This window comes from Microchirus variegatus (genome assembly GCF_963457635.1).
Source record: "Microchirus variegatus genome assembly, chromosome: 9".
Classification (NCBI taxonomy): domain Eukaryota; kingdom Metazoa; phylum Chordata; class Actinopteri; order Pleuronectiformes; family Soleidae; genus Microchirus; species Microchirus variegatus.
This window is the reverse complement of record NC_139810.1, coordinates 7,655,627-7,682,453: the sequence shown is the minus strand read 5'-3', so window position 1 is coordinate 7,682,453 and position 26,827 is coordinate 7,655,627. Positions and strand designations below refer to the sequence as shown.

Sequence of the window (26,827 nt, the reverse complement as noted above, 5' to 3'; positions counted from 1 at the left end):
TTGTGAATTATGCAAACCAGGTTTATTATGAACAGACGTCTCAACCGTTTAGTAGAGGCCTGTATCTGAAATACTGTAGTGTCTAATTTAAAAAAGTAAAATAAAAATATTGATTGTTGTTATTGTTATCATAAGTAAATAAAATAAAATAATCCAAAAATTCAAAGAAATATATTTTCCTTTGCTTTTTTCTTGGTGCGTACCTTAAAGGTTTCATATCGGACTGAATTTGTGAAATTTGGAAATAAAGTCACAGTTCAAAGTTAACTCGGCCCGTTTTTATGAACAAAAACGAAAGAAAACGATCGATTTTTTTTAGATTTCTGCACAATTATTGCTACATTACAACACTTACACTTTATATAAAGGAACACATATTCCCCATTAACTAGGTGCTTACTAACATGCATATAAGTAGCATACTAGCCCTTTATTAGTAAATACTAAGCACACATTAACACCTTATTTGGGAAAAATCTTAATTGATGTCGTAATCGACGTAGAATATAAGGTTATGTAGAAGAAGGTGCTTAATATTTACTAATAAAGGGCTAGTATGCTGCTTATATTGTTAGTAAGTAGCATACTAGCCTATGCTAGTAGCCTAGCATACTAGTTAATGGTGAATATGTGTTCCTAAATATAAAGTGTTACCAAAATGTGATACAACACATAAGAAGACGGAAAAAAAACAAACATGTTTAAAGCCTGAATATGTGACCTATAAACACACACACACACACACACACACACACACACACACACACACACACACACACACACACACACACACACACACACACACACACACACCCCCAGGATGTCCATATTAAGAGTTGTGTATTATTCCCACGGCAAATGACCACCTGCAGCACAGAGCACTAAGGGTTAACCTTAACCAGTCAATAATTTTAATTCAAATCTTAGCCCTAAAAATCACTCAGAAATTACGTTCTGCCTCTTTTGAACCAGGTTTTGGTCTCCATGAGGACTAATACTTGTAAACAGGTTGGGTGTTGTATATGTGTGTGTGTGTGTGTGTGTGCATGTGAATGGAGATTTCAGGCATGGCAGGGCTAATTGGCACAGCTGCATGGGTGTACTCTTACTAACAGACCCATGAGAGCAGAATAACCTCCACTGACTCTGTGCTCCATCCTTCCCCCTCTCTGTGGGTTTACTCCCTCACAGCCAGCAGCTTCCTCCTCCTCCTCTTCTCTGTCCTTCATCACAATCACGCAGGCAGCAGGGAAAAAAAAAGAAAGAAAGATAGGAAATATTTTTTCTTAAACATCCGTTCTTTTGGTCGGGGGAGGTCAAGGTCAGGACTCCTTGAGCGAGGAGTGAGTGGGAGGGAGAGATGAAGAGGTGAAGGATCAGCCATCGTATCCTTCACGCCTGAGGACAGACTCGCTTTTAATAGTTCACATGAGGGATGTGAGGAGGGTGAGTCAAAGAGACACACACACACACACACACACACACACACACACACACACACACACACACACACACACACACACACACACACACACACACACACACACACACACACACACACACACACACACACACACACACACACACACACACACACACACACACACACACACACACAGAGCTGCAGGGAGGGTGAGAGACACAAAGGCCAACATCAGTGCAGGACACTCAGCTCTTTCTTTCTTCTGCCAGTTTCAATTCATGGACATGATATAAAGACAGATTATTGTGGTAGTTGTGTCTTTATAAATATTACATGGTCATATTATATTATACTTAACAAATGTATTAGACCACCTGTCAGAAAAATTATGATTTTTTGGCAAATAAACTGAATACTACTCACAACTCACTGGACTTCTTCTCTGAGAAGTCAGGAATGAATCAAGTATAACATTAAACCACTAAAACTAGTGGTTTAATAATTTGACGTCTTAATCAAGAAATAATATTTCTTCTTTTCTATTTTTTTTCCCTGTGGAACAAGAATTGCTATATATTAGCTTTAAAAATATCATTTTGGTTAAAGAGCTTCTACATACTGGTGTATTTTGATCATTACAAATGCTGTTCATCGAGGGCACCTGTGGCTTTGGGTGGTGGTCTAATAAATGTGGTAAGCACTATATATACATATATATGTACATATATATATATATATATGTATACTTATCATCTGTCACTTTCATTTGTGCATGTTTGTTGCAGTTGTGTCATTTCACAGAACTACAATTGAGTTTGAATTTGAAAGATTGACACTATTTTGTTTTTCGAAGCTTGATATTTTCTTATTCTTCTTCCAGCGAGAGCAGAAGTTCCCTTTGTCTACAACTGTTTTTGTTTTTTTAAGAATGAATTCATAAGAGAGGACAACTATATGAAAATAACTATTTTACTACTACTACTACTAAACTATTTTTGTTTGTTCAAGTGTAAGAAAATGAAATGACACAGTTTTAAACGACAGAATTGTGTCATCACAATATTATGGACATAATAAGTTTCCGCCTTTAAAACAGAGAAATCCCACTTAAGTCTCGCGAAGTCAGAGGAACCAGGTCATTTTTCACTTAGTTTTCTCCACTTAAACTTAATTTCTTGTTATCATTTAAAGTCTCCAATTCTTTAAAATACACAATTAAAAATACCTTAACATTGAAGAACTCCACAGACTGTGTGCTCTTCCTCTTCACTGGTGAAGAAGTCAAGAAAAAGAAAGTTAAGACGAAAAATAAACGACATGGTGTCAAATGAGGTTATTTTAAATGAAACATATTTGATATGCAAACGGTTTCATTTGTTGCAGGAGAAGAAAAACAGGTCGGTTTGTTAATTCAACAGTTGAGGAGTGGATATTTTACCAGGGCAGGTGTTGGCAGAGACAGGGGCTGTGTGTTTTTGGTTAAAAATGGGCCCCCAGGGGGCCTTTTGCCTGTGGCCATTAAACGTCTCTCTTAAACAGAAGTGTATTATTACTGTCAAACTGAATTGACTTGAAATGCACAAAATGGCAGCTGTGTGTGTCTGTGTGTGTGTAAAAGATGACAATCTGGGAACATGATTTTTGATTTTTTTTTTTTCCATTCTTAAATTAGGGTTTCCCTGCGACAGAAGTGTCACTCCTAATTGCGTCCCCGGGCAAAATAAAACACACCTGAGGACTCGCCGTCGACCAAAACCCCACGACAGACAGACAGATGGACGGATGGATGGAGTGATAACGACAGAGATGATTTACAGGAGGAGGAGTAAAATCAGACAAAGACAAAGCAGTGGAAGACTGAGAGAGAGTTGTGAGTGTTCTTCAGAGGCCATTTTATATGATTCACTGACGATCATCCACCAGGGTCACATTTACCACTGGCTTTACATCTACAACTGAAAAAGAACAACAACACAAGACCACAGGTGTGCTGATAGTGTGTGTGTGTGTGCCCCTGCAGCCACATCACCCCCCCCCCCCCCATTCACTGCTTCAACAGGAAGTTACCCTCACTGCTGCTCCTCAAACTGAAACAACCTCACACCACACTTCTATCTTCATCTCTGTTTTCTCAAAAAAGGCAGCAGACAGTCATGAGCGACGGACGACCCCACCCAGACCCAGACCCAGACCCAGACCCAGACCCAGACTCGGATCCACCCTGAGCTGTAACCCACAGCCACACTTGGCACCGGCGTGTCCTCCCCGTGTCTTTAAACTTAAAGCAAATTTACCAAAGCAGCAGACAGAGCTCAGCTTTGTTTGACTCGATCTTTGTTTGTCTTTGTTATTTGCCGTGCGACTTAAAGAGGCAGTGCCATGTGTGAGACTCTAGACACCCCAGAGGGAGCTACAGAGAAATACCTTCACCAAGACTTCACTTGACTTCAGCTCTTTAGAAGTTGGAAAAAGAAGAATTTGAAGAAATGTTGTTTCAGGCAAAACTAATGGGTTAACACCGGTATAATTTTCCCTGATAATGGATTTATATGCATCAATTCAAGCATTTATATTATTATTATTATTATTATCATTATCATTGTTATAAAAAACATATATTATGTAGCCTATTTCCACCAATACTTTAAATAAAAGTCATATGTTGATCTGGTAAAACTCTGTTTGTCCATGCAATTTATTTCACTGACAGTTTCAGTCTTTGTTTTTGCCTGCAGACACTTTGTGTGACAGCAAATGTATTAATCAGCCTGAGTTGGTGTCAACGTTTAATCAAATATAAGTTTTCAGACATGCATTCTGGAAAATGTTGGGTATTCCTGTGTTCATGCAACTGTCAAACATGACAGGGAAGTCAAACTTTAGTATGTGGTCCAAAATTTGAACAAAACAATCATACTATACTATGTCATCCAAAATTTGCCAAAAACGTCATACTATACTATGTCGTCGAAAATTAGAATTTTTTTGGTCCAAAATCAGACAATAAACCTTTTGGTCACAAATGTGACCAAAACGTCATATTCAACTATGTCGTCGACCTCAATGTCATACTACACTATTTCGTCGAAATCAGACTATTTAAAAAAAATTATAATAATTTGGTCCAAAATTTGGCAAAATCGTCATTATACTATGTCGTCCAAAATCTGACAATTATTTTGAAAACATTTTTGTTAGCCCAAAATGTGACAAAAACGTCATACTATACTATGTCTTCGACCTCAATGTCATACTACACTATTTCGTCCAAAATCTGACAATTTTTTTTAAAAATAAATTTGGTCCAAAATTTGACAAAAACATCATACTAAACTATGTCGTCCAAAATCTTAAAAAAAATTGAAAATGTTTTCACCCCAGGATGTGACCAAAACGTCATACTATACTATGTCATCGACCTCAATGTCATACTACACTATTTCGTCCAAATTCTGACAGTTTAAAAAAAAAATAAAATGTTGGTCCAATATTTTGCAAAAACGTCATACTATACTATGTTGTCCAAAATCTGACAATTGTTTTGACACATATTTTTTTGCCCAAAATGTGACCAAAACGTCATACTATACTGTTGTCGACCTCAATGTCATACGACAGTATTTCGTCCAAAATCTGACCACTTTTTAAAAAAAAAAATTTGGTCCAAAATTTGACAAAAACGTCATACTATACTATGTCGTCGAAAATCTGATTTTTTTTTTTACATCTTTTTTTTCAGCCCAAAATGTGACCAAAACGTCATACTATACTATGTTGTCAACCTCAATGTCATATTACACTATTTCGTACAAAATCAGGATTTTTTTTTGAAAAAAATGTGACAAAAACGTCATACTATGTCCTCCAAAATCAGGAAATTTTTTAAACATTTTTTTTAGCCAAAAATGTGACCAAAACGTTATACTATAATATGTTGTGGACCTCAATGTCATACAACACTATTTCGTGCAAAATCTGACCATTTTTTTGAAAAAAATATTTTGGTCAAAATTTGACAAAAACGTCATAATATACTATGGTGTCCAAAATCTGAATTTTTTTTTTAAATATTTTTTTTTTGCCCAAAATGTGATCAAAACGTCATACTATACTATGTCGTCGACCTCAGTGTCATACTACACTATTTCGTGAAAAATCTGACAATTTTTTTGAAAAAAGATATTTGGTCCAAAATTTGACAAAAACGTCATAATAAACTATATCGTCCAAAATGGGAAATTATTTTGATTTTTTTTTTTTTGCCCAAAATCTGACCAAAATGTTATACTATACTATGTTGTCAACCTCAATATCATACTACACTATTTCGTGCAAAATCTGACCATTTTTTTGAAAGAAATATTTTGGTCCAAAATTTGACAAAAACGTCATACTATACTATGTCGTCGACCTCAATGTCATACTACACTATTTCGTGCAAAATCTGACCATTATTTCTAAAAAAATATTTTGGTCCAAAATTTGACAAAAACGTCATACTATATACTATGTCGTCCAATATCAGAAATTATTTTGAATTTTTTTATTTGCCCATAATGTGACCAAAACGTTATACTATACTATGTTGTCGACCTCAATGTCGTACGACACTATTTCGTCCAAAATCTGACAATTTTTTTGAAAAAAATATTTGGTCCAAAATTTGACAAGAACGTCATACTCTATCAACTATGTCGTCCAAAATCTGACCATTTTTTAAAAAAATATATATTTTGGTCCAAAATTTGACAAAAACGTCATACTATACTATGTTGTCGACCTCAATGTCATACTACACTATTTCGTGCAAAATCTGACCATTTTTTTGAAAAAAATATTTTGGTCCAAAATTTGACAAAAAAACGTCATACTATACTATGTTGTCGACCTCAATGTCATCCTACACTATTTTTCTGCAAAATCTTATCATTTTTTTGAAAAAAATATTTTGGTCAAAAATTGGACAAAAACGTCATACTATATACTGTCGTCCAAAATCGGAATTATTTTGAAAAACATTTTTTGCCCAAAATGTGACCAAAACATTATACTATACTATGTTGTCGACCTCAATATCATACATCACTATTTTGTCCAAATTCTGAAAAAATTTTGAAAAAAAAATGTGGTCCAAAATTTGACAAGAACGTCATACTCTATCTACTATGTTGTGCAAAATCTAAACATTAAAAAAAAAACGTCATACTATACTATGTTGTCAACATCAATGTCATACTACACTATTTCGTGCAAAATCTGACCATTTTCTTTTAAAAAATATTTTGGTCCAAAATTTGACAAAAACGTCGTACTATACTATGTTGTCGACCTCAATATCATACTACACTATTTCGTGCAAAATCTGACCATTTTTTTGAAAAAAATATTTTGGTCCAAAATTTGACAAAAACGTCATACTATACTATGTCATCGACCTCAATGTCATACTACACTATTTCGTCCAAAATCTGACAATTTAAAAAAAAAAAAAATGTTGGTCCAATATTTTGCAAAAACGTCATACTATACTATGTTGTCCAAAATCTGACAATTGTTTTGACACTTTTTTTTTTGCCCAAAATGTGACCAAAACGTCATACTATACTATGTCGTCGACCTCAATGTCATACATATATTTCGTACAAAATCAGGAAATTTTTTTGAAAAAAATGTGACAAAAACGTCATACTATGTCCTCCAAAATCAGGACATTTTTTAAAAACATTTTTTAGCCAAAAATGTGACCAAAACGTTATACTATAATATGTTGCGGACCTCAATGTCATACAACACTATTTCGTGCAAAATCTGACCATTTTTTTGAAAAAAATATTTTGGTCCAAAATTTGACAAAAAAGTCATAATATACTATGGTGTCCAAAATCTGAATTTTGAAAAAAAAAAAAAAAATTTTGTCCAAAATGTGATCAAAACGTCATACTATACTATGTCGTCGACCTCAGTGTCATACTACACTATTTCGTGAAAAATCTGACAATTTTTTTGAAAAAAGATATTTGGTCCAAAATTTGACAAAAACGTCATAATAAACTATGTCGTCCAAATTGGAAATTATTTAGATTTTTTTTTTTTGCCCAAAATCTGACCAAAACGTTGTACTATACTATGTTGTCAACCTCAATATCATACTACACTATTTCGTGCAAAATTTGACCATTTTTTTGAAAAAAATATTTTGGTCCAAAATTTGACAAAAACGTCATACTACACTATGTCGTCGACCTCAATGTCATACTACACTATTTCGTGCAAAATCTGACCATTATTTCTAAAAAAATATTTTGGTCCAAAAATTTGACAAAAACGTCATACTATATACTATGTCGTCCAAAATCAGAAATTATTTAGAATTTTTTTTTTGAAAAAAAAATGTGGTCCAAAATTTGACAAGAACGTCATACTCTATCTACTATGTTGTGCATAATCTAAACATTAAAAAAAAAACGTCATACTATACTATGTTGTCAACATCAATGTCATACTACACTATTTCGTGCAAAATCTGACCATTTTTTTGATAAAAATATTTTGGTCCAAAATTTGACAAAAACGTCATACTAAACTATGTCGTCCAAAATCTGAATTTTTTTTGGATTTTTTTTTTGGCCCAAAATGTGACCAAAACGTCATACTATACTATGTTGTCGACCTCAATGTCTTACTACACCATTTCGTGCAAAATCTGACCATTTTTTTGAAAAAAATATTTTGGTCCAAAATTTGACAAAAACGTCGTAATATACTATGTCGTCCAAAATCAGATTTTTTTTTTGAAATATTTTGTTTTGGCCCAAAATGTGACCAAAAAGTCATACTATACTATGTTGTCGACCTCAATATCATACTACACTATTTCGTGCAAAATCTGACAATTTCTTTGAAAAAAATATTTTGGTCCAAAATTTGACAAAAACGTCATACTATACTATGTCATCGACCTCAATGTCATACTACACTATTTCGTGCAAAATCTGACCATTTTTTTGAAAAAAATATTTTGGTCCAAAATTTGACAAAAACGTCATACTAAACTATGTCGTCCAAAGTCGGATTTTTTTTTGAAATTTTTTGTTTTGGCCCAAAATGTGACCAAAACGTCATACTATACTATGTTGTCGACCTCAATGTCATACTACACTAATTCTTGCAAAATCTGACCATTATTTCTAAAGAAATATTTTGGTCCAAAAGTTGACAAAAACGTCATATACTATGTCGTCCAAACCCGGAAATCTTTTTGAATTTTTTTTTTGGGCCCTAAATGTTACCAAAAAGTCATACTATAATATGTCGTTCAAAATCAGAAAATTAAAAAAAAAATGTCTTACTATCTCTTTTTGAAAGAAAAAAATGGCTCCAAAATGTGACCAAAACGTCATGCTTTACAATTTCGTCGACCTCAATGTCATACTGCACTATTTTGTCCAAAATCTGACCGTTTTTTTGTTTTTTTTTAATTTCGGTCCCAAATTTGTCAAAAACGTCATACTATACTTTGTCGTCCAAAAAAAATAAATAAAAAAATCCAGGTCCAAAATTTGACAAAAACGTCATACTATACTATGTCGTCCAAATTTTGGAAAAATAAAACAGAATTTTTTTTTTGGTCCAAAATCTGACAAAAACGTCATACTATACTATGTCGTCCAAAATTTGACAAAAACGTCATATTATACTTTGTTGCCCAAAATCTGACAAAAACAGCATACTATACTAAAGATTTGACAAAAACGGCATACTATACTATGAAGTCCAAAATGTGACAACTTTTTTTGAAAAAAGAATTGGACAAAAAACTCACAGGTTAGTATTTTATCCAAAATCTGACAAAAAGTCATCGGTTTGTATGTTTTACAATATTTTACAAAAAAGTCAAACAAAATTTTTTTTGTCGTCCCAAATTTGACAAAATGAAAAAAAATAATAATAATAATTGGTTAGTATGTCGTACAATATTTGAAAACAAAGTAAAACAATAAAACTGCCCAAAATTTGACAAAAAAGTTATAGGTTAGTATGTCGTCCAAAATTTGACAAAAAAGTAAAACATCTTCTTCTACAAAATTTGACAAAAAAGTCATAGGTTAGTATGTAATATTTCAATGAGATCAATGGTGACAGAAGTTTGAGTTTCCTGTTCCTGAGGTTTAATTTGCTAGTATCGCTTCTTCTTCTGCAACAGTTTCTCCATAAATACACTAATAATAATCAATGATAGAAACATGAAACTATACCGGGTTCCAGCTGCATGTGTTTGTCTCTTTTGCTTCGGTCTGTACTGAGGTGTCAACGCTGTGATTCCTCCAGGAAGCAGAGATTAAAAGAGACTCCCTCGTTTTTTTCGACTGCGGGAGACTTTCAATCAGCCCATCATCATCACTCATTCATAGACTCATCTGGGTCAGCCTCAATTCCCTCATCACTCATTCAGAAATTGAGGACTGCAATATTAATAGCACTCAGAACAGTTGGAGGTTTTTAATGGACTTCTCCATCGCCGCAGGATCAGAACTTTCAACATTCAAGAGATGACTTCCGGTCGGCTGCCACATGGAGTAGACGCAACTTCGTATAGCTTCGTAATGACTTCGCACTGCGGCAAGTCGTGGAAAAAGGACGACCAAGCCTCGAGCTTGACCATGGAGGCTATCTCTGAGCTACTGAGGCGGTCGCTAGCCGGCGACTTTAGAACATCTTTCAACCAGCTGGAAAGCAAATTTGACGAGGTTCGCTCCACAGTTGACGATCATGGCCAGCGCCTTTCGTCTCTCGAGCTCGCCGCGGAGGACATGAGTCAGCGTGTCTGTGAGCTAGAAAACGTCTGCTCTAGCCTGCAGGAAAGTAACGCCAAGCTAACGGCTAAAGTTATCGATTTGGAGGGCCATAGCAGAAGGCAAAACATTCGCATTCTTGGCCTGGCGGAGTCTATTGAAGGTGGGCGACCTACAGCTTTTTTCTCCGAGTTGCTGTGTGAGGTTTTTGGGAAGGAAACGCTCCCTACTTCTACGGAGATTGACAGGGCTCATCGCTCGCTAGCAGCAAAACCGGCCCCCGGTCAGAAACCGCGCCCCGTCATTCTCCGTCTCCACCGCTACCAGGTCAAGGATCTTCTGATCCGCGAGGCCCGCCGCAGAGGGAAGCTGGATTACCGCGGCCAGCAAGTCCGAGTTGTTGAAGATTACAGCCCCGAAGTTCAAAACCAGCGAGCCGAGTACAGAGAGGTCATGGCGGATCTCTACAACCGAGGGCTCAAACCATCTCTACTTTATCCCGCGCGACTCCGCATTACACTTCCCGACGGGGAAAAGAAGTGGCTACGCTCGACCGGCGAGGCACGGAAATATATCGATGACCTGCCTTCATCTCTTCCACCGTAAATGACTGCTGGATGACTATGCCTGGCTGTATTTGCTAACATGCTATATTCACTTTGGACGCTATCATATATGATTATCATGTGAGTATAAGTGAACTGCTACATGCGGCTGGGGGAATACTGCCAGTCTATGTTAATCTATTGAAGCAGCATATTTATTTCTTGTTCTGCTATATAACTTTATAATGTTAACGGTTCATAAGAGATTTTGAAAGTTTTTCTTTTTTTCTTTTTTGATCACTAATATGTTTGTGTTTGTGGAATAGTTCATATATGGTCCTAGTGCATTTTAACCCTTTACAATAAGGAGCTGAAGATAGAGGGGGTAAGTGACAGGAAGATTTTTGAGGGGTAAATAATGAGTGTTTTGAAGAGCTTGCTGTTATGTGCTCTGGCAGCTGTCTTGTTTTGTGGTGGGGGGTGGTTTTTCCTATGCCAGTACTGGTTCATTAACCTACACAAGCCATGTACTGATCATTCCTGGTTTGTTATGTCCTTTATTTTCCTGGAGTTTTGTTTTCTTCTACACTAATAATTCTGCATGTTCAGTTGTAGACATTGAGTAGATCATTGAACTTTGTTAGTTGGAATGTCAAGGGTTTGAATCATCCTTTTAAAAGGAGGAGAGTATTTTCACATATAAAGCAATTCAAACCGGCTTTTGTTTTTTTTACAAGAGACACACATTCCCCTCATGCCCCTCATGGGTGGCGATGGAGTTAGGCTCTGCCAAAGGCCTTTCAGTTTCAGCACTTCTTGGATCTAAACTTCCTCTCCCACCAAGTCAACCCATAGATAATCCGGTCATTCGGCATACGTTGAGGGTGTGGGCTCAGTTCAGGAGACATTTTGGCTACTCTGGTTTCTGCCTTTCGAGTCCCATTTCTGCCAATCATTTTTTTCAACCTTCCCTATTAGACCCAACATTTCAGGAATGGCGGGGACTGGGTATTGAGCGTTTCAGGGATCTTTTCATAGATAACAGCTTTGTATCATTTGAGCAACTTACTGAAAAGTTTAAACTTCCAAAGTCTCACTTTTTCAGGTATCTGCAAATAAGACACTTTCTTCGCTGTCAGATACCAAGTTTACCTCAGACTCCTGATGTGAACATTGCTGATGCACTTCTTGCAGCCATCACGCAGGGGTTTGATCTCGATTATTTACAACAAACTGCTGGGCATAAGGCGGGCACCAATCGACAAAATTAAAAACGCATGGGAACAGGATTTGAACCTATCTCTGTCAGAAGAACTATGGGACACAATTTTCAAACTGATTAACTCAACTTCTCTTTGTGCTCGTCACTGCTTGCTACAGTTCAAAGTTGTACACAGGACCCATATATCCAAAGCCAAATTATCTTGATTTTGCCCAGATGTGGATCCCTGTTGTGACAAATGTAAGCGAGAGGAGGCTTCACTTATCCACATGTTTTGGACATGTCCTAGTCTGGAGAAATACTGGAGGGAAGTTTTCCAAACCTTATCTCTAATTGTCAGTTTTAACATAGAGCCCAACCCTCTGGTCGGTTTTTTCGGAACCATGGGGAGGTCGATGTGCCTGACCCCAGCTAAAAGGCGAGCTCTTTCTTTTGCCTCTCTCCTGGCTAGGCGTGCAATATTGTTGAGGTGGAAAGATGCTGTCCCGCCCACCCACTGTGCCCGATGCTTGCTTTTGGCCCATCTGTGGGTTCATGATTTGTGTATATTTACTTCTCCATCTTGTTTTACTTTATTATACTTTAACAGACTAGAACCCGACTTCCAGCTGCTAGCTGTGTTACTCCAGGAATTAAGCTCTATTTGTTTACTTTTTCTGTTTATTTGTTTGTGAATGTGTCTGGCTAGGTAAGGATATGTTTGGGGGTGGGGTTAGGGCTAGATAAGTTCTCTCACTGTGTGCTTTTGTCTTGTACTGTTATTTGCTCTCGCTTTTATGGATGTTTATGATCATTTCTCTTGTCCTATGGGTCGATTGTACACTTTATAAGCTCCTGTCAACATTTTCCAATTTTATATTTGTGTGAAAATTCAATAAAAAATATCTTTGAGAAAAAACATTCAAGAGATGGCTTTTTTCCCCAAAACCACGACTGTACATCACGTCTGAAGCTGAACATTTAAAAACACACTAGATCCAGTTTGTGGAAGTGGAAGCAGCACAACCACATATGAATAACGCGCAGCAACAACATCCTCATCGATCATCGCCTAGACAACGGCGATGCGATGCAGATCTGAGTCAAACATGAGTCAGTGCGTTCAGAAAAGCATCGGTCACGCTCAACTTACACAACAAGAAGCTGCTGGCTTTGACCTGAGCTTGAGTCACCCTCCCTCCCTCTCAGACACTAACTTTGGAGTTCACAGTGAAACTCAGGGAGACCGGGCGAGGAAGCAAAACGCCCTTCACATGTGAATTACGGGGAGTTTCCAAGCAGAACAACTTCCTGACAAACTACCAGCAGCTGCTGTTTTTCAGCACCACAGTACATTAGGAGCAAGTGACATCTGCAGCGTCCTTTATCACGGAGGCGTTTGGATTAAACATCTGTACAGGAATCATATTACAATGTTTTCAATTTGTTTTTGTTGAAAAAAATAAATAATAATAACTCTGCAAGTTACTTGAACTTGCAGAGTTCAAGTAACGCTGCAAGTTAAACACAACATTTGTTGGGATGAGTTGCTTCATCTAAGGGAATCAAACCTCTCGTTTTTTATTGGGTTGAGCTCCTGAGGCTCAGCAGTATGATGCACATTTTGCACTTCAGTCTACAAAAAACTAACACTAAACTAAAACTAATGAAAAATCCAAAACTATTCAAACCTTGGCCCTAACGCCATCCTCCAGGATGACAACGGATCAATACAGTAAATAAATAAAGTCTAAAAATGGCCAGTATGTGTTTCACTACCCACACATTTATGTATCTGTGTCATTCCACAGAAGTTACACCTCGTTGCAACGGTGACTAATCTGTTTTTTCAAGGATGTATAACACACCAAATAGTTTTATTATTAAAGAGGAGAATTAATTTACCAAAATAACATTTCAAAACTGTTTTAAGGAGTTTAAATCACCATTTCAGTAATGGCAACAACTGCTTATGCTGCAAAGCAACCTAAAGTATAGAGAGCATCAATGTTTCAGAGATGGAAAGCCTCTGGTCGTCTGTCGTGTATGACGCACTTGTCTATTAGTGCTAATTTGGCAGCAGGAGCTGAGGACAGAGAGCCTCTGTCCAAAAATGGACAAGTATCTCGGGATGAGACTCAACAATCAAGTATTTTTCTATGCGGTTGTGACAACTTTAGGATTAATCTAGTTCTGCAGTGTGAGTGCGGGAAATATAGAAGAGTATTAGGGTCACATGTATAAATTGTTTTTGAAAGAAAGTTTGAATTCTGAGAAAAAAGTCAGAATTCTAAGAAAAAGTTAGAATTCTAAGAAAAAGTCTGAATTCTGAGATTAAAGTTTGAATGCTAAGAAAAAGTCTGAATTCTGAGATTAAAGTTTGAATGCTAAGAAAAAGTCAAAATTCTGAGATTAAAGTCTGAATTCTGAATTTTGAGATTAAAGTCTGAATTCTGAGGCAAAGCGATCCTAATTCTAAGATTAAAGTTAGAATTCTGAGAAAAAAGTCAGAATTCTGAGATTAAAGTCTGAATTCTGGGGGAAGACAATCCTAATTCTAAGATTAAAGTGAATTCTGAGGAAAAAAGTTAGAATTATGAGATAAAAGTTTGAATTTTAAGAAAAAGTCAGAATGCTGAGATTAAAGTCTGAATTATGAGGGGGGAAACAATACTAATTCTGAGATTAAAGTCAGAATTCTGAGATTAAAGTCAGAATTCTGAGATTAAAGTCAGAATTCTAACAAAAAGTCAAAAGATTAAGAATTCAGATTTTTTCTCAGAATTAGGATTGATAAGAGTTCTGGGATTAAAGTCAGAAAGTTGTTCATGCTTTCACAGAAGGAGTTCATGCTGTTTTTTTTTTGTTTTTTTTGTGGCCCTAATACTCTACCGTAGGAACCACTGCCTCTATTACAACCATAGATCAGATCATCAGACACACGTGGTGTCTCTCTCTCTCTCTTTCTGTGTGTGTGTGTGTGTGTGTGTGTGTGTGTGTGTGTGTGTGTGTGTGTGTGTGTGTGTGCGTGCGCGTGCGTGCGTGCATGCATGTGTGTGTAAACTTGTTGCCTCAGTGAAGTCGTACACAGTGTCGTACACAGGTGTCGTACACAGGTGAAGCTCAGTGGTGAGTTTGACTCACGTCAAACTCACCACTGAGCTTCACCTGTGATTAATGGAGCAGAAAGTCAGAAACAACAGAAGTATGTATGTCCATATGTAGAGACACAAACAGAGGACGTGTGTTTGTGCTGTGACGATGATTTGGGGAAGCTTCTCTTTTCTCTAACACCTCTAGTCAACACATGCTCAAGTGCAGAAGAGGAGTGAGGGCTCGCTGATGTGTGAGGAGTGAAAGGTATTGTGTTGAGGAGGTGGAAGCAGGTGAAGGAGAGAGGGACAGAGGTGGAAATAGAGGTATTGATTCTTCTCCGTCTTACCCATATTGCCTCTGAGCCCACGTAGGATGGACTTGCTGAACTCCAACAGAGAGACCTGCAGACAGAGAGAGAGACGCAGTGAGGACGTTTTCACAGTGCACAAACAAACGGACAAAGACAGAGCAGATCCTCTTCCTCTCTTTGTCTCTGATGTATTCAAGGTGATCACACACACACACACAAGTCGACTTTTATTCCCTCAGCATTCACACACATGGCTGGAAACACTCGCACGGATAATGACGATGCTCACAAACATCTGTGACCTCACTGCCTCCAGAGTTCAACGAGGAATCAGCTGAGGCTGAGTAAGAGAGGAGAAACTTATCCTTCTCTCCTCTCCTGACTTCATTTCTAAATTCCTCCACTTCACTACTTCCTTTGTTCAAACTTGTCTAACTACACATTTCATCATAATTGTGAGATTAAAGTTTGAATTCTGAGAAAAAAAATCATAATTCTGAGATTAAAGTCTGAATTCTGAGGAAAAAAAATAATTCTGAGATTAAAGTCTGAATTCTGAAAAAAAACATAATTCTGAGATTAAAGTCTGAATTCTGAGGGAAAAAAATAATTCCGAGTTTAAAGTCTGAATTCTGAAAAAAATCATAATTCCGAGATTAAAGTCTGAATTCTCAGAAAATTTTTTTTAACTCTGAGATTAAAGTTTGAATTCTGAAAAAAAATCATAATTCTGATATTGAAGTCTGAATTCTGAGAAAAAAATCTTAATTCTGAGATTAAAGTCTGAATTCTGAGAAAAAAAAATTATTCTGAGATTAAAGTCTGAATTCTGAGAAAAAAATCTTAATTCTGAGATTAAAGTCTCAATTCTGAGGAAAAAAAACATAGTTCCGAGATTAAAGTCTGAATTCTCAAAAGAAAAAAAATGTAATTCTGAGATTAAAGTCTGAATTCTGAAAAATAAAAAAATTCTGCTATTAAAGTCTGAATTCTGAGAAAAAAATCTTAATTCTGAGATTAAAGTCTGAATTCTGAGTAAAACTGAATTCTGAGACTCAAGTCTGAATTCTGAGAAAAAAAAACATAATTCTGAGATCAAAGTCTGAATTCTGAGAAAAAAAAATCCTTATTCTGAGATTAAAGTTTGAATTCTGAGGAGAAAAAAATCCTAATTCTGAGATTAAAGTCAGAAAGTTGGAATTCTGAGAAATTCCTCCAGTGATTGACTCCTTCACGACTTCATTTATTCAAACTTATACCCAACTACACATTTCCTTTCTTTGCAAAGGACAATGAGGAGACGAGACACTGTGTTCTTTCTTTTCTTAGCCTCAACAGTCCCATCCCCTTTCACTCGTCTTATTCTCTCCCTCTCCAATTCCCCTGCTACTCTCCACCAACACAACAACAAAAATACCAAGCGCTTCCATCTCCCATGGTCTGCATGCTTGGGGAGCTGCGTCACAGCGTTTTAGTCCAGGACAAAAAAAAAAAAGGGACACAGTGGGTTGTTGTTGTCAGTCACACCTACACTCGATGCCGTCTCAGCCTCGTGAGCTGTAAATGAAGCAGCAAGTGAGAGGAGCTGCTGTCGCTGTCTGGTGTGAAGTCAAACGTCTGAGGCGCGGCGTGCTGGTGCTACGCTGAGAACGCCCGGCAGCTTGAAAGCTGTACGTTGTCACTCAGAGAGCAGAGACGGTGCGGTCGGATGATGAAGCAAACAAATCTGTTAAGTTTTAACAGATTTGTACATTGGTTTGCTGTAGGGTTTCAGTGCGGAAAAAAAACAAATGAAATGTGCTTGAGATCATCAAATAAAACTATTTATTTTTCGTTCATTGCATGGTGGGAGAACTTTTCCAAGTATCCTACACTTCCTACCCTACAGAAAAATAGTGTAATGTATATTTACGTAACATGCAACGCAGTAACGATTGCTCTAAGACAGCAATTGAAGCTCAGCTTCATCTAAAATGTCAATACTAAATCTGCGCTAGAACACGCTAGTCACTGTTTCGTTCAGAATCAGCTGTTTAGCACGGACAACGGATCGTCTTACGTGATTTTCGTATTCATGTAGCAGTCTCCGTAGTAAAAACCGCTTGAAGCTCAGCTTCAACTGTTCTCTGTGGGCAGGGTTTCTCAAACCTGGTTCTAGAGACCCACATCCCTGCATGTTTTAGATGTTTCCTACACACCTGATTCAAATAAATGGGTCGATATCAGGCTTTTGCAGAGCTTGCTGATGAGCAGACCATTTGAATCAGGTGTGCAGAAGCAAAGAAACATCAAAAACATACAGGTCAGTGGACAAATGTGACAAAAACGGCACTTCCACGGAAGCTCAGCTTCTCTGGGAGTCAATGGAGCCGTGGGGGGACGTTGGGCTTCTAAATATCTGGGCCTGAAATGAGCTTCCCGTGTTACAAAGACCAGCAACCACCACTGGTATAATGTATGAAATGTTAATATTTGTGATCCTTTCTAATTCTCTTAGTACCATCTGTATGTCCACCCCCCCACCCCCCATCACATAGATGGTCTCTTCCAACCTTCAGTTTAGACGAAGGTCTTAGACGTCTTTTTAGACGTCACAAAAACACTTTCAGATGATGGACTCTGGATGTACTTAAGACCATAAGGTAAAACATCATATGAATAGATTTCTTTCCCTTTGAAACATGTTTGACAGTTAACTTCGTATAAAAACACGTCTGACTTCAACATCATTTATGTGAAATATTAACAAACTGCAGCATAAGTGGAGCTGCTGTCGCGCCTGCAGGCGGGAAAAGACGAGAAGAGTTTGAACAAATCCTGGATTCCTGAAGAAACTGAAAAAAAACAAAACCCTGCTCATACGAGGACAGCGGAGCACGTGCAAACACAGTCAGGGAACGTGTTAACGTTTGTGGGATGTCAACGATGTCTCAGACGTGTGATCCAGCCTCTGAAAAACAAGACATTTTCTAAAACTAACACTGTGATGTTTGTCTTTGCTGTTTAATCTCTCCAGAACAGGTTCGGTTAGAAACAGTTAAGTTTTGAATGTTGGTGACATTATGGTTCATTAAATACACAAAACATCAAGTCCCAGTGTCTCGTATTGCAAAATGTAATGCAAATCTCTACCCTGCTTTTTAACTTTCTAAGTCATTTTGGTTTCTTATTGTTTTTACAGTTTTTGTGTTTCCATGTTTTCTCTTTAAAGCACTTGGTGGATTTAATGTCTGTGAAAAATGCTAATAAATGTAACAACAAATGCTCACTATTATTATTGTTTACTTATTAACTCATTGGAAGATTTAAAAATAAAAGTTATTTTGGCTTGATATGATTCATTTTAAAATGCACATTTAAAAAAAAATAGATTAAAATCATAATTCTGAGATAAAAAAAATCATAATTCCAAGATCAAAGTCTGAATTCTGAGAAAAAAATTGTAATTCTGAGATTAAAGTCTGAATTCTGAAAATAAAATCCTAATTCTGAGATTAAAGTCAGAAAGTTGGAATTCTGAGAAATTCCTCCAGTGATTCACTCCTTCACAACTTCATTTGTTCAAACTTATATCCAACTACATATTTTCTTTCTTTGCAAAGGACAATGAGGAGACGAGACACTGTGTTCTTTCTTTTCTTAGCCTCAACAGTCCCATCCCCTTTCACTCGTCTTATTCTCTTTTTTTTTATTATGAAAAACAAACATATTTTTGTCACTGTCTGCCGTTTAGTTAATTTTCAGTTTCAGTTTCAGTTTCAGGGTCAGGGTCAGGGTCAGGGTCAGGGTCAGGGTCAGGGTCAGGGTCAGGGTCAGGGTCAAACGCTAAATACACCACTCCTCTGTTAAATATATTTATTTATTTATTTAAATTAGGACAATGCATATTCATCGACATGTCAGCATAGAGCAACAATGTAAATATGCCGGAGTTAGCACAATAGCAAATATGCAATTTAAGTCATTTACTTGCTAAATGTTGGAGATTAACACACGTTTTAACCCTAGAACACTATCGCTCAAATTCATCACTAACGCCGGGTGATTTTTACCCGAGATAATAAATACACAATAAAAGAAGTCAAAATATACCAAAATAAATGTGAGTAGTGTTCTTTTATTTTAAACTGTGTCATGTCTAACAAAATGAAAGAAAAGCATAATGAGGGGACCATATAAAAATGCCATATGAAAATGAGGAATTTGGGAACAAAAAATTTCTAAAAAAAAAATAAAATAATGAAGATGAAAACTTGGTTTTCATGAAAATCACATGAATGTATTTGCTCTACAGTTCACAGTGATCACAGTGCTCTACAGGCATCATTCACTTTGATTCTCTGACCAATCAGTGGTCAGTCTGACCTCGCCAGAGCTGGTAATTTAAAAAAAAAAGTAGCACGTTCTATCGCTAATGTAAACTCAAAAAATGCGAGTTGAGTCGTGCCGGTACCGTGTAGTGGAAAAGCAGCAAAAACTGTATGTAGGTACCATAAATGCAGCAGTGTGTCGTGTATAAGTCTGACTTTGAGTGCAATTTCAGTCTGACTAAGATGTTAACATGTATTTTAAAAGTCTGGTTTAGTGGCCTAAGACAACCATTTGTTTTCTTCTGTCTTATCTCTAACGAGGAAGTGTTTAATGTAACGGGTTAAAATATTAACCATTAGTCATATTAATACGACTTACTTGTCTGCGCGCTGCGAGGCTTGGCTCCCAGGTACGCCAGGTTCACGTTGGCCTTCCTGCCATCGATGATGGGGTTTGCGTCTTTGCACGCCCGCTCTGCTGCGCTCCTGTCCATCATGGTCACCTGTCGACAAGAACATTAAGATCATGTCGGTGCAAAAAAACTCTTCTGCTTCCCGACGTGAAGGAACACACCTGAGGGAGCTGCTGTCCTACTCTCTCAGTCTCAGGCTGAATAACATGAGGAGACACTGACTTGACTGACTTACACCGTATGAGCGGAGCAATTTGCCCGTTCCAGCGCTGCCAGTCGACAATCAGCAGCGTGAAAGGTGGTCTGGTGTGGGCTGATATGTAGGAGGAAGATTTGTTTTTGGTTTGTTTTTAGACCAGTGCTGCCAAGGATGAGATGCTGGAATCTACCTTGAGGGAGTGAGTTTGAGGAGTGGGCAGATAAGAGTGGGAGGGTGTAGTTAAGGTTAAGACACACACAGTGCAACTACTACACAATCACACACTCTACATACTATGTTTCCATGTTTTAAAGGAACGATGGAGGCTTTTACTGAGATTCAGATCTGCATCCATTGGTAAATAACAAACTCAAATTCATGTCAACGTGTAAATAATTCACGTCTTTAAGTCGTCATATCTGCTTGGAATACATAGAAATTACTTGATGGTATGTGTTAATGCTCCATTTTGTGTTAAATCTATTACACTATTAATGGAATTGCAATCGCAACAGCTGTAAATAAAAAAATAAAGATAATTTCAATTAGATGTGAATGGGAAGTTGAGTCAGGAAGTAAACATAAACATAATCGAGTCCATAACATGTCAGAAAATGTTGAAAAATGTTCATCGAAACTGGAAATGACGATGTTCTTGAACGTCCTGTTTTTGTCCACAAACTAAAAAATGATTAAGTTTGAACGATTTCTTTGTTTTACGGAGCAAAGAAACCAGAAAATATTTTAAGTTTTAATTATTGAAAAAAAAAAGACCCAGATTCAATCGTTATAGCCCTAATGTTTATTATTTATTACATTTAATGTCTACTGTGACTCATTGTGGGTGTAGTGTATTGGGATTATCTTATCTTATCTTATCTTATCTTATCTTATCTTATCTTAACTGAACTAAATTTAACCAATCAAAAATGCCAGTAACTGCAGCATCAGTTTCAAAGCCAAACTAAGCCTTCTCCAGTTTCTGGAGTTTTCTGAGAACACTGTGTTAGAGTGGACGGCAGAATTCCACGTGATTTTAAATGAAAACTGCAGCTACAGCGACAACAGAAATGGGAACCATTTGACGCAGAAAATGAAAAACGAAACCGACGCCGTGCTAGCTTTCATTTCACAGCGTCAGACTCAGGACGGTTATTTTGCAAACAGAGGTTCAAGACGCTGCTGCTGGGAATAAAGACTGAGTAGGGGGAAGTCACAGGGATGAAAGACGCAAGACGTCCAAGAGAGAGAGAGCAGCTCAACACACACACACACACACACACACACACACACACACACATGGCCTCAGATGATTGGCTCACATTACTATGACTATGTAGAGAGAGAGATAATCTGATCTGCTTGAGGTCCTGCTGCTGTCTCTTTAACACACAAACTTCAGAGTTTCTCTGAGCAAACAACAAGAACCAAACATCTGAGCGGAGGAGGAGGGCAGGAGGTGGGGGGAGGGCAGGAGGGGCTCAGAGGGAGGAAGTCAAAATGAAACTACTGCAGCCTTATCTTGCAGAACCAACTGACATGTCACACCTCTGTGAACAAAGACTCCCCCACCACACACACACACACACACACACACACACACACACACACACACACACACACACACACACACACACACACACACACACACACACACACACACACACACACACACACACACACACACACACACACACACACACACACACACAGGTGGGGGGTGGGTGTGTGTGCTGGAAAACACCATTTACATTCCGTCATTTATTGATGAATGTATTGCTAAATAATGTACTTATTGTATTGTACTGTTTCGATACACATATTTGTAATTTATTTAAACTATTTATTGAGTGTTTTCCTCATAATTTGTCTTAACTTTTGAAGTTTTATATAGTTTTTATCTATCTATCTATCTATCTATCTATCTATCTATCTATCTATCTATCTATCTATCTATCTATCTATCTATCTATCTATCTATCTATCTATCTATCTATCTTGCTTGTTAGCATGCTGGTTAGCGTGCAAGCTACCAAGCTAGATTCTGTCTGTCTATCTATCTATCTATCTATCTATCTATCTATCTATCTATCTATCTATCTATCTATCTATCTATCTATCTATCTATCTATCTATCTATCTATCTATCTATCATCTATCTATCTATCTATCTTGCTAGTTAGCGTGCTAGTTAGCTTGCGCGCTGCCAAGCTAGATTCTATCTATCTATCTATCTATCTATCTATCTATCTATCTATCTATCTATCTATCTATCTATCTATCTATCTATCTATCTATCTATCTATCTATCTATCTATCTATCTATCTATCTATCTATCGATAGATATCATGCTGGAATATCAGCCCCTTACTGGCCAGACCGGATGCTCAGTGGTTTCAAGGTCATTTTGAGTTTGACGATATTATAATAGATGTAATTAGAAGATAGATAGATAGATAGATAGATAGATAGATAGATAGATAGATAGATAGATAGATAGATAGATAGATAGATAGATAGATAGATAGATAGATAGATAGATAGATAGATAGATAGATAGATAGATAGAAAGAAAGAATAAGAATAAGTGGACATAGTTGTCTGGTTTCCATCATGGTACAATACGGTTTGGTACAGTGGGCTGTAGACTGTACACGATGGCCCCATGACAACAATGAACGACGACATTGAACAACAACACAACAGACAACAGAACATCGTGTGGTGGGTGGAGCCTGTCTAGCTCCACCCTAACTGTACCATTTTACTCTGAAGAATGGAAAGATAGGGGCTGGTTATTTTGGTACAATTCTGAACTGTCTTTAAAAATACCTTTTTTTTCTGATTAACCATTAGGAGAAAATAATGTCAGAAAGAAAGGGTCTTAGATTTTGGATGTTGTCAGATTGTGATAATGTGATAAGACTTTTCCTAACTCCAAGGGAAGGGTGCCAAAAATGGAAAACCAAACCGAACCATTCCACTCGGTGGAAACACGACAATTTATTGAATAGGCTGCAAAAATAACTTAAATTTGAATGGAAGTCTATGAGTAAACTGAGCTTATTTCTCTACTTCAGGTCTGTTCCAGTAACACATGGTGTCCATTTTGTAAATCATGTTCCCATTTAGAGCAAAATAGATGTGTCTCACAGCTGGTATCGTCCAGTGAATGGTTTCAAATCAGTCAAATTAATAATGTTTGGACTTTACAAACCAGAGGACTACATCATCATTTTTATACACAGTCTATGGTTGGACCAGTGGTGTATTCTACATGTTATACGGAGTTTACCCACTACAAAAAAGGCCAGGATTTCAGTATAACCACTTAAAAATGGGCATTCATACGTATCAACTCTGTTTTTTGACAGAAATGATAGACATGTAATTTGTTTTTTGCAAATAAAGAGTAGAGATGACTGTCGACTGTCAAATTCATCATGCACATAAACTCTTTTTGTATACCCACTACTGTAGTCAAGACCACACTACACCCCAGGGTTGGACCCACAGGTTCCTTTGGCCTGGAGCCCCCAAAGCGTGTGGAAGAGGCCCTGCACAAAGACAGACATCTGTGCACAGCTGCAGAGTGGTGTGTCCCTCTGTGTGTGTGGGAATCCACATATAATTGATGACACACATGTAAGAAATAACCTGCTGCTCATGCTTCAAGCATGTGACTGACACCACCAGACACATGGCACATGCTGCTGCTGCTGCTGCTGCTGCTGCTGCTGCTGCTGCTGCTGCTGTTGCGTCTGTGAGCAGTAAACCTTTAAGGCCACATTATACTTTTACGACTGCGTATGCGTTAACCGACTGCGTCACCACGGAGACGAATCGAGCCTTCATACTTCTCTGTCGTGGTGATACGGATACGCGCTGCAATTTCCCGCCCGATCAGTAGGGGTCGCTGTGCAAGGTTGTTGTGCTTCTGGCTACAGTGAGCAATGGCGTCGAGAGAGAAGGAAAGAGAAAGACTGTTGTTGTTGAAACAGTGGCCGTTTCTCACTTTTCTGTGTCACGGAACGCAGTTTTAAGATAATTTGAGGCGAGAAATTGGCCATTTAGAGTCTAAACATGCGCCGTGTGTGTTAAGATAAGACGTATTTATAGTTTGGCAGCGACGTTCTCGGCGGGGATCAGCTCCGCCTCTGTGGACGCTGGGTGCGCACTGTGAGCCGGCACAGAGCAGCGCTATCTCGGCCTGTCCTGAGGACCAATCGCAGCTCTTGCCGTCTCCGTTGTCCCTTGACGGAGTGACGGACACTTAAAAAATATTTTGTGCAGTCGGAGACGACGCAGAGCTCTTCGACAGGCTCTGCGTCGACGCAGAGTCCCTGCGTAACCTACGCAGAGCACTTTACGCAGGAGTATAAATTGGGCTTTACAGCGTTCCTTCAAACAGCAAGTGACACAAAAAAAATTCACTCATCCTTTGATGGCGCATATCTGCAGGACTTTCAAAGGAAAGACTATTTTGTTGACATATTATCATTTCAGAGGAGTTGTTGTACAGAATTATGTAACTTAAAGGTGCCATATGTAAGAATGTGACCAAAAACGGTTACTACATTCAAATTCAAAATACCAAGGTCTTTTAGGTTTCGTTTTCTGACGTAACTGGCAATCCGTGGTTGCTCGGCAGCTGAGACTCTACTGATTGCAATGATTGGTAGACGGCCAAAACATGACTTCAAAACATAAACATGATTTGCAGTCTGCAAAAAAAATTTTAATGCAAATATTTTGTCTGTACTGTTGTTGTTGGTGAGTTCAGTTTGTTATATGAACATTATTCCTGAGTCTCTGTGACATATTAGGAGGATTTTTTTGGCCAGTTGCTTTAGATTTACTACATAATGCACCTTTAATTCAACAAAAATAATTCTTAGAAGGATCAAATAATTTTTTTCAAAACATGCTCTACCAAACAGTTGATTTGTCATTTTATGGTAAAGGTAGAGGAGCTAGCTAATGTTGGTAAAATTGGGAGGGGGGGTTAGTGTTGTTAAAATGATGTTGAAAATGTTTAAAATGAAGAAATTGCACTTAATGCAACTTCTCTGAATTATGTACTTTTATTATGAACAAACGTCTCAACCGTCTCAACACTTGGTTTAGTAGTATCTTTTTAGGTCCACCTTAAAAAAAAGTAAAACGAAACTTAAGGGACATGAATTGATATCAGCCGCCGAGGCTACTGGGAGCTAACAGAAGTTAGCATTTGGAAAAATTATCATTTGCAGGCTCTAGCAGGCACATTGCCGTCATATATAACATGTATCCACTGGACAGATAAATCCTCTGAGGCTGGAAGTTTGTGTAGAACTCTGTGCTGCACTGTGGAGCCAAGAATGGAACTTTTCCGTGAATTTATCGCATTGTGACGTCCCAGTGAGCGCAGAAGTCAACATTGCATGTTTTATCTCCTGTACTTGGACTGAGGAGGACCACAAAAACATGAGTGAGTCATCTTTTTTCCACACTTTTGCTGACTGATAGGACCTCCAGAGTCCCACATATAAGGATTTAAATGATTAAAAAGTTGATTTTGAATAATATGGGACATTTAAAGGGTTAAACTAAATTAGTGGCTGCACCAGACTAGATCTGTCCCACTAACCCACAGAGGCTGGTAAATAAAATTTAAAAAAAAAAGTGGTGAACTTACAAAGCCATATCCTCTGGATTTTCCCGTCTGCTTGTCCGTGATCACCACCGCCTCGTCGATGTCCCCGAAAATCTCGAAATATTTCCGAAGTGACGCGTCGGTGGTGTGGTACGGCAGCCCGCCGACGAAGATCTTGGTGTAAGTGGTGTCCTTCTCCATGGTGGGGTGCATTATCTCTAACGGAACTCCCACCAGCTGACCTAAAAACAGCGGCGAACTCATGCGGCTCGGGCCAACGAAGAAGAAGAAGAGGAAAACAAAGAAGTTCACGCACTTCTGTGGACACAGGCGCGTTAGAACAGCAGCGCTCCCATGGCTCAACAAACACGCAGCCTCCTGATGCTTTCACATCAACACTTCTCTCTCCTGACAGGTGCTCGGACCTTCTTCTTCTCCTCCTCTGTCCGGCAGAAAAAAAACACACACACACTCACAGCCTTCTCTGGAGATCTCTGAAAGTGCGTAAGAGAGAGAGAGAGAGCAGCGTGCGCCCACTCTGCGTCTGGACCAATAGAAGAGCTGTGCGTCTTTTTCATCGACTCCTGCGCCACCCTGCCTCTCTCTCTCTCTCTCTCTCTCTCTCTCTCTCTCTCTCTCTCTCTCTCTCTCTCTCTCTCTCTCTCTCTCTCTCTCTCTCTCTCTCACACACACACACATACACAGGGCCGGCCCAAGCCTTCATGGGCCCCAAAGCAAAAGTTGGATTTTGGGGCCCTTTAGTAAAGCTAATAATTCAGCCTGGCATGTTTTCACCCTTAAATGGTAGCAAAAATCAGAAGAATGGTGTAAAACTGCACAATGAAGTGCAAATGCACAGAAGACAGTATTGAACGAAATAAACAATATTTAAATCAGAAATA

General features: G+C 38.0%; 1 protein-coding gene across 1 annotated transcript in view; it reads right to left on the bottom strand.

The window, feature by feature from the left end:
• The window catches only part of rbm38 (RNA binding motif protein 38), a gene marked incomplete at its 3' end in the record, with an annotated part of 32,710 nt that extends 6,518 nt beyond the window's left edge, over positions 1 to 26,192 (bottom strand). The window contains exons 1-3 of the mRNA XM_083894893.1: positions 25,968 to 26,192; positions 20,057 to 20,180; positions 15,404 to 15,458 (exon numbers count right to left, since the gene is read on the bottom strand). Of these exons, the coding sequence (XP_083751019.1) occupies positions 15,404 to 15,458; positions 20,057 to 20,180; positions 25,968 to 26,189 (401 nt within the window). The 5' untranslated portion in view covers positions 26,190 to 26,192. The remainder of the gene's footprint in view (positions 1 to 15,403; positions 15,459 to 20,056; positions 20,181 to 25,967) is intronic.
• Between the last annotated feature and the right edge of the window lie 635 nt (positions 26,193 to 26,827).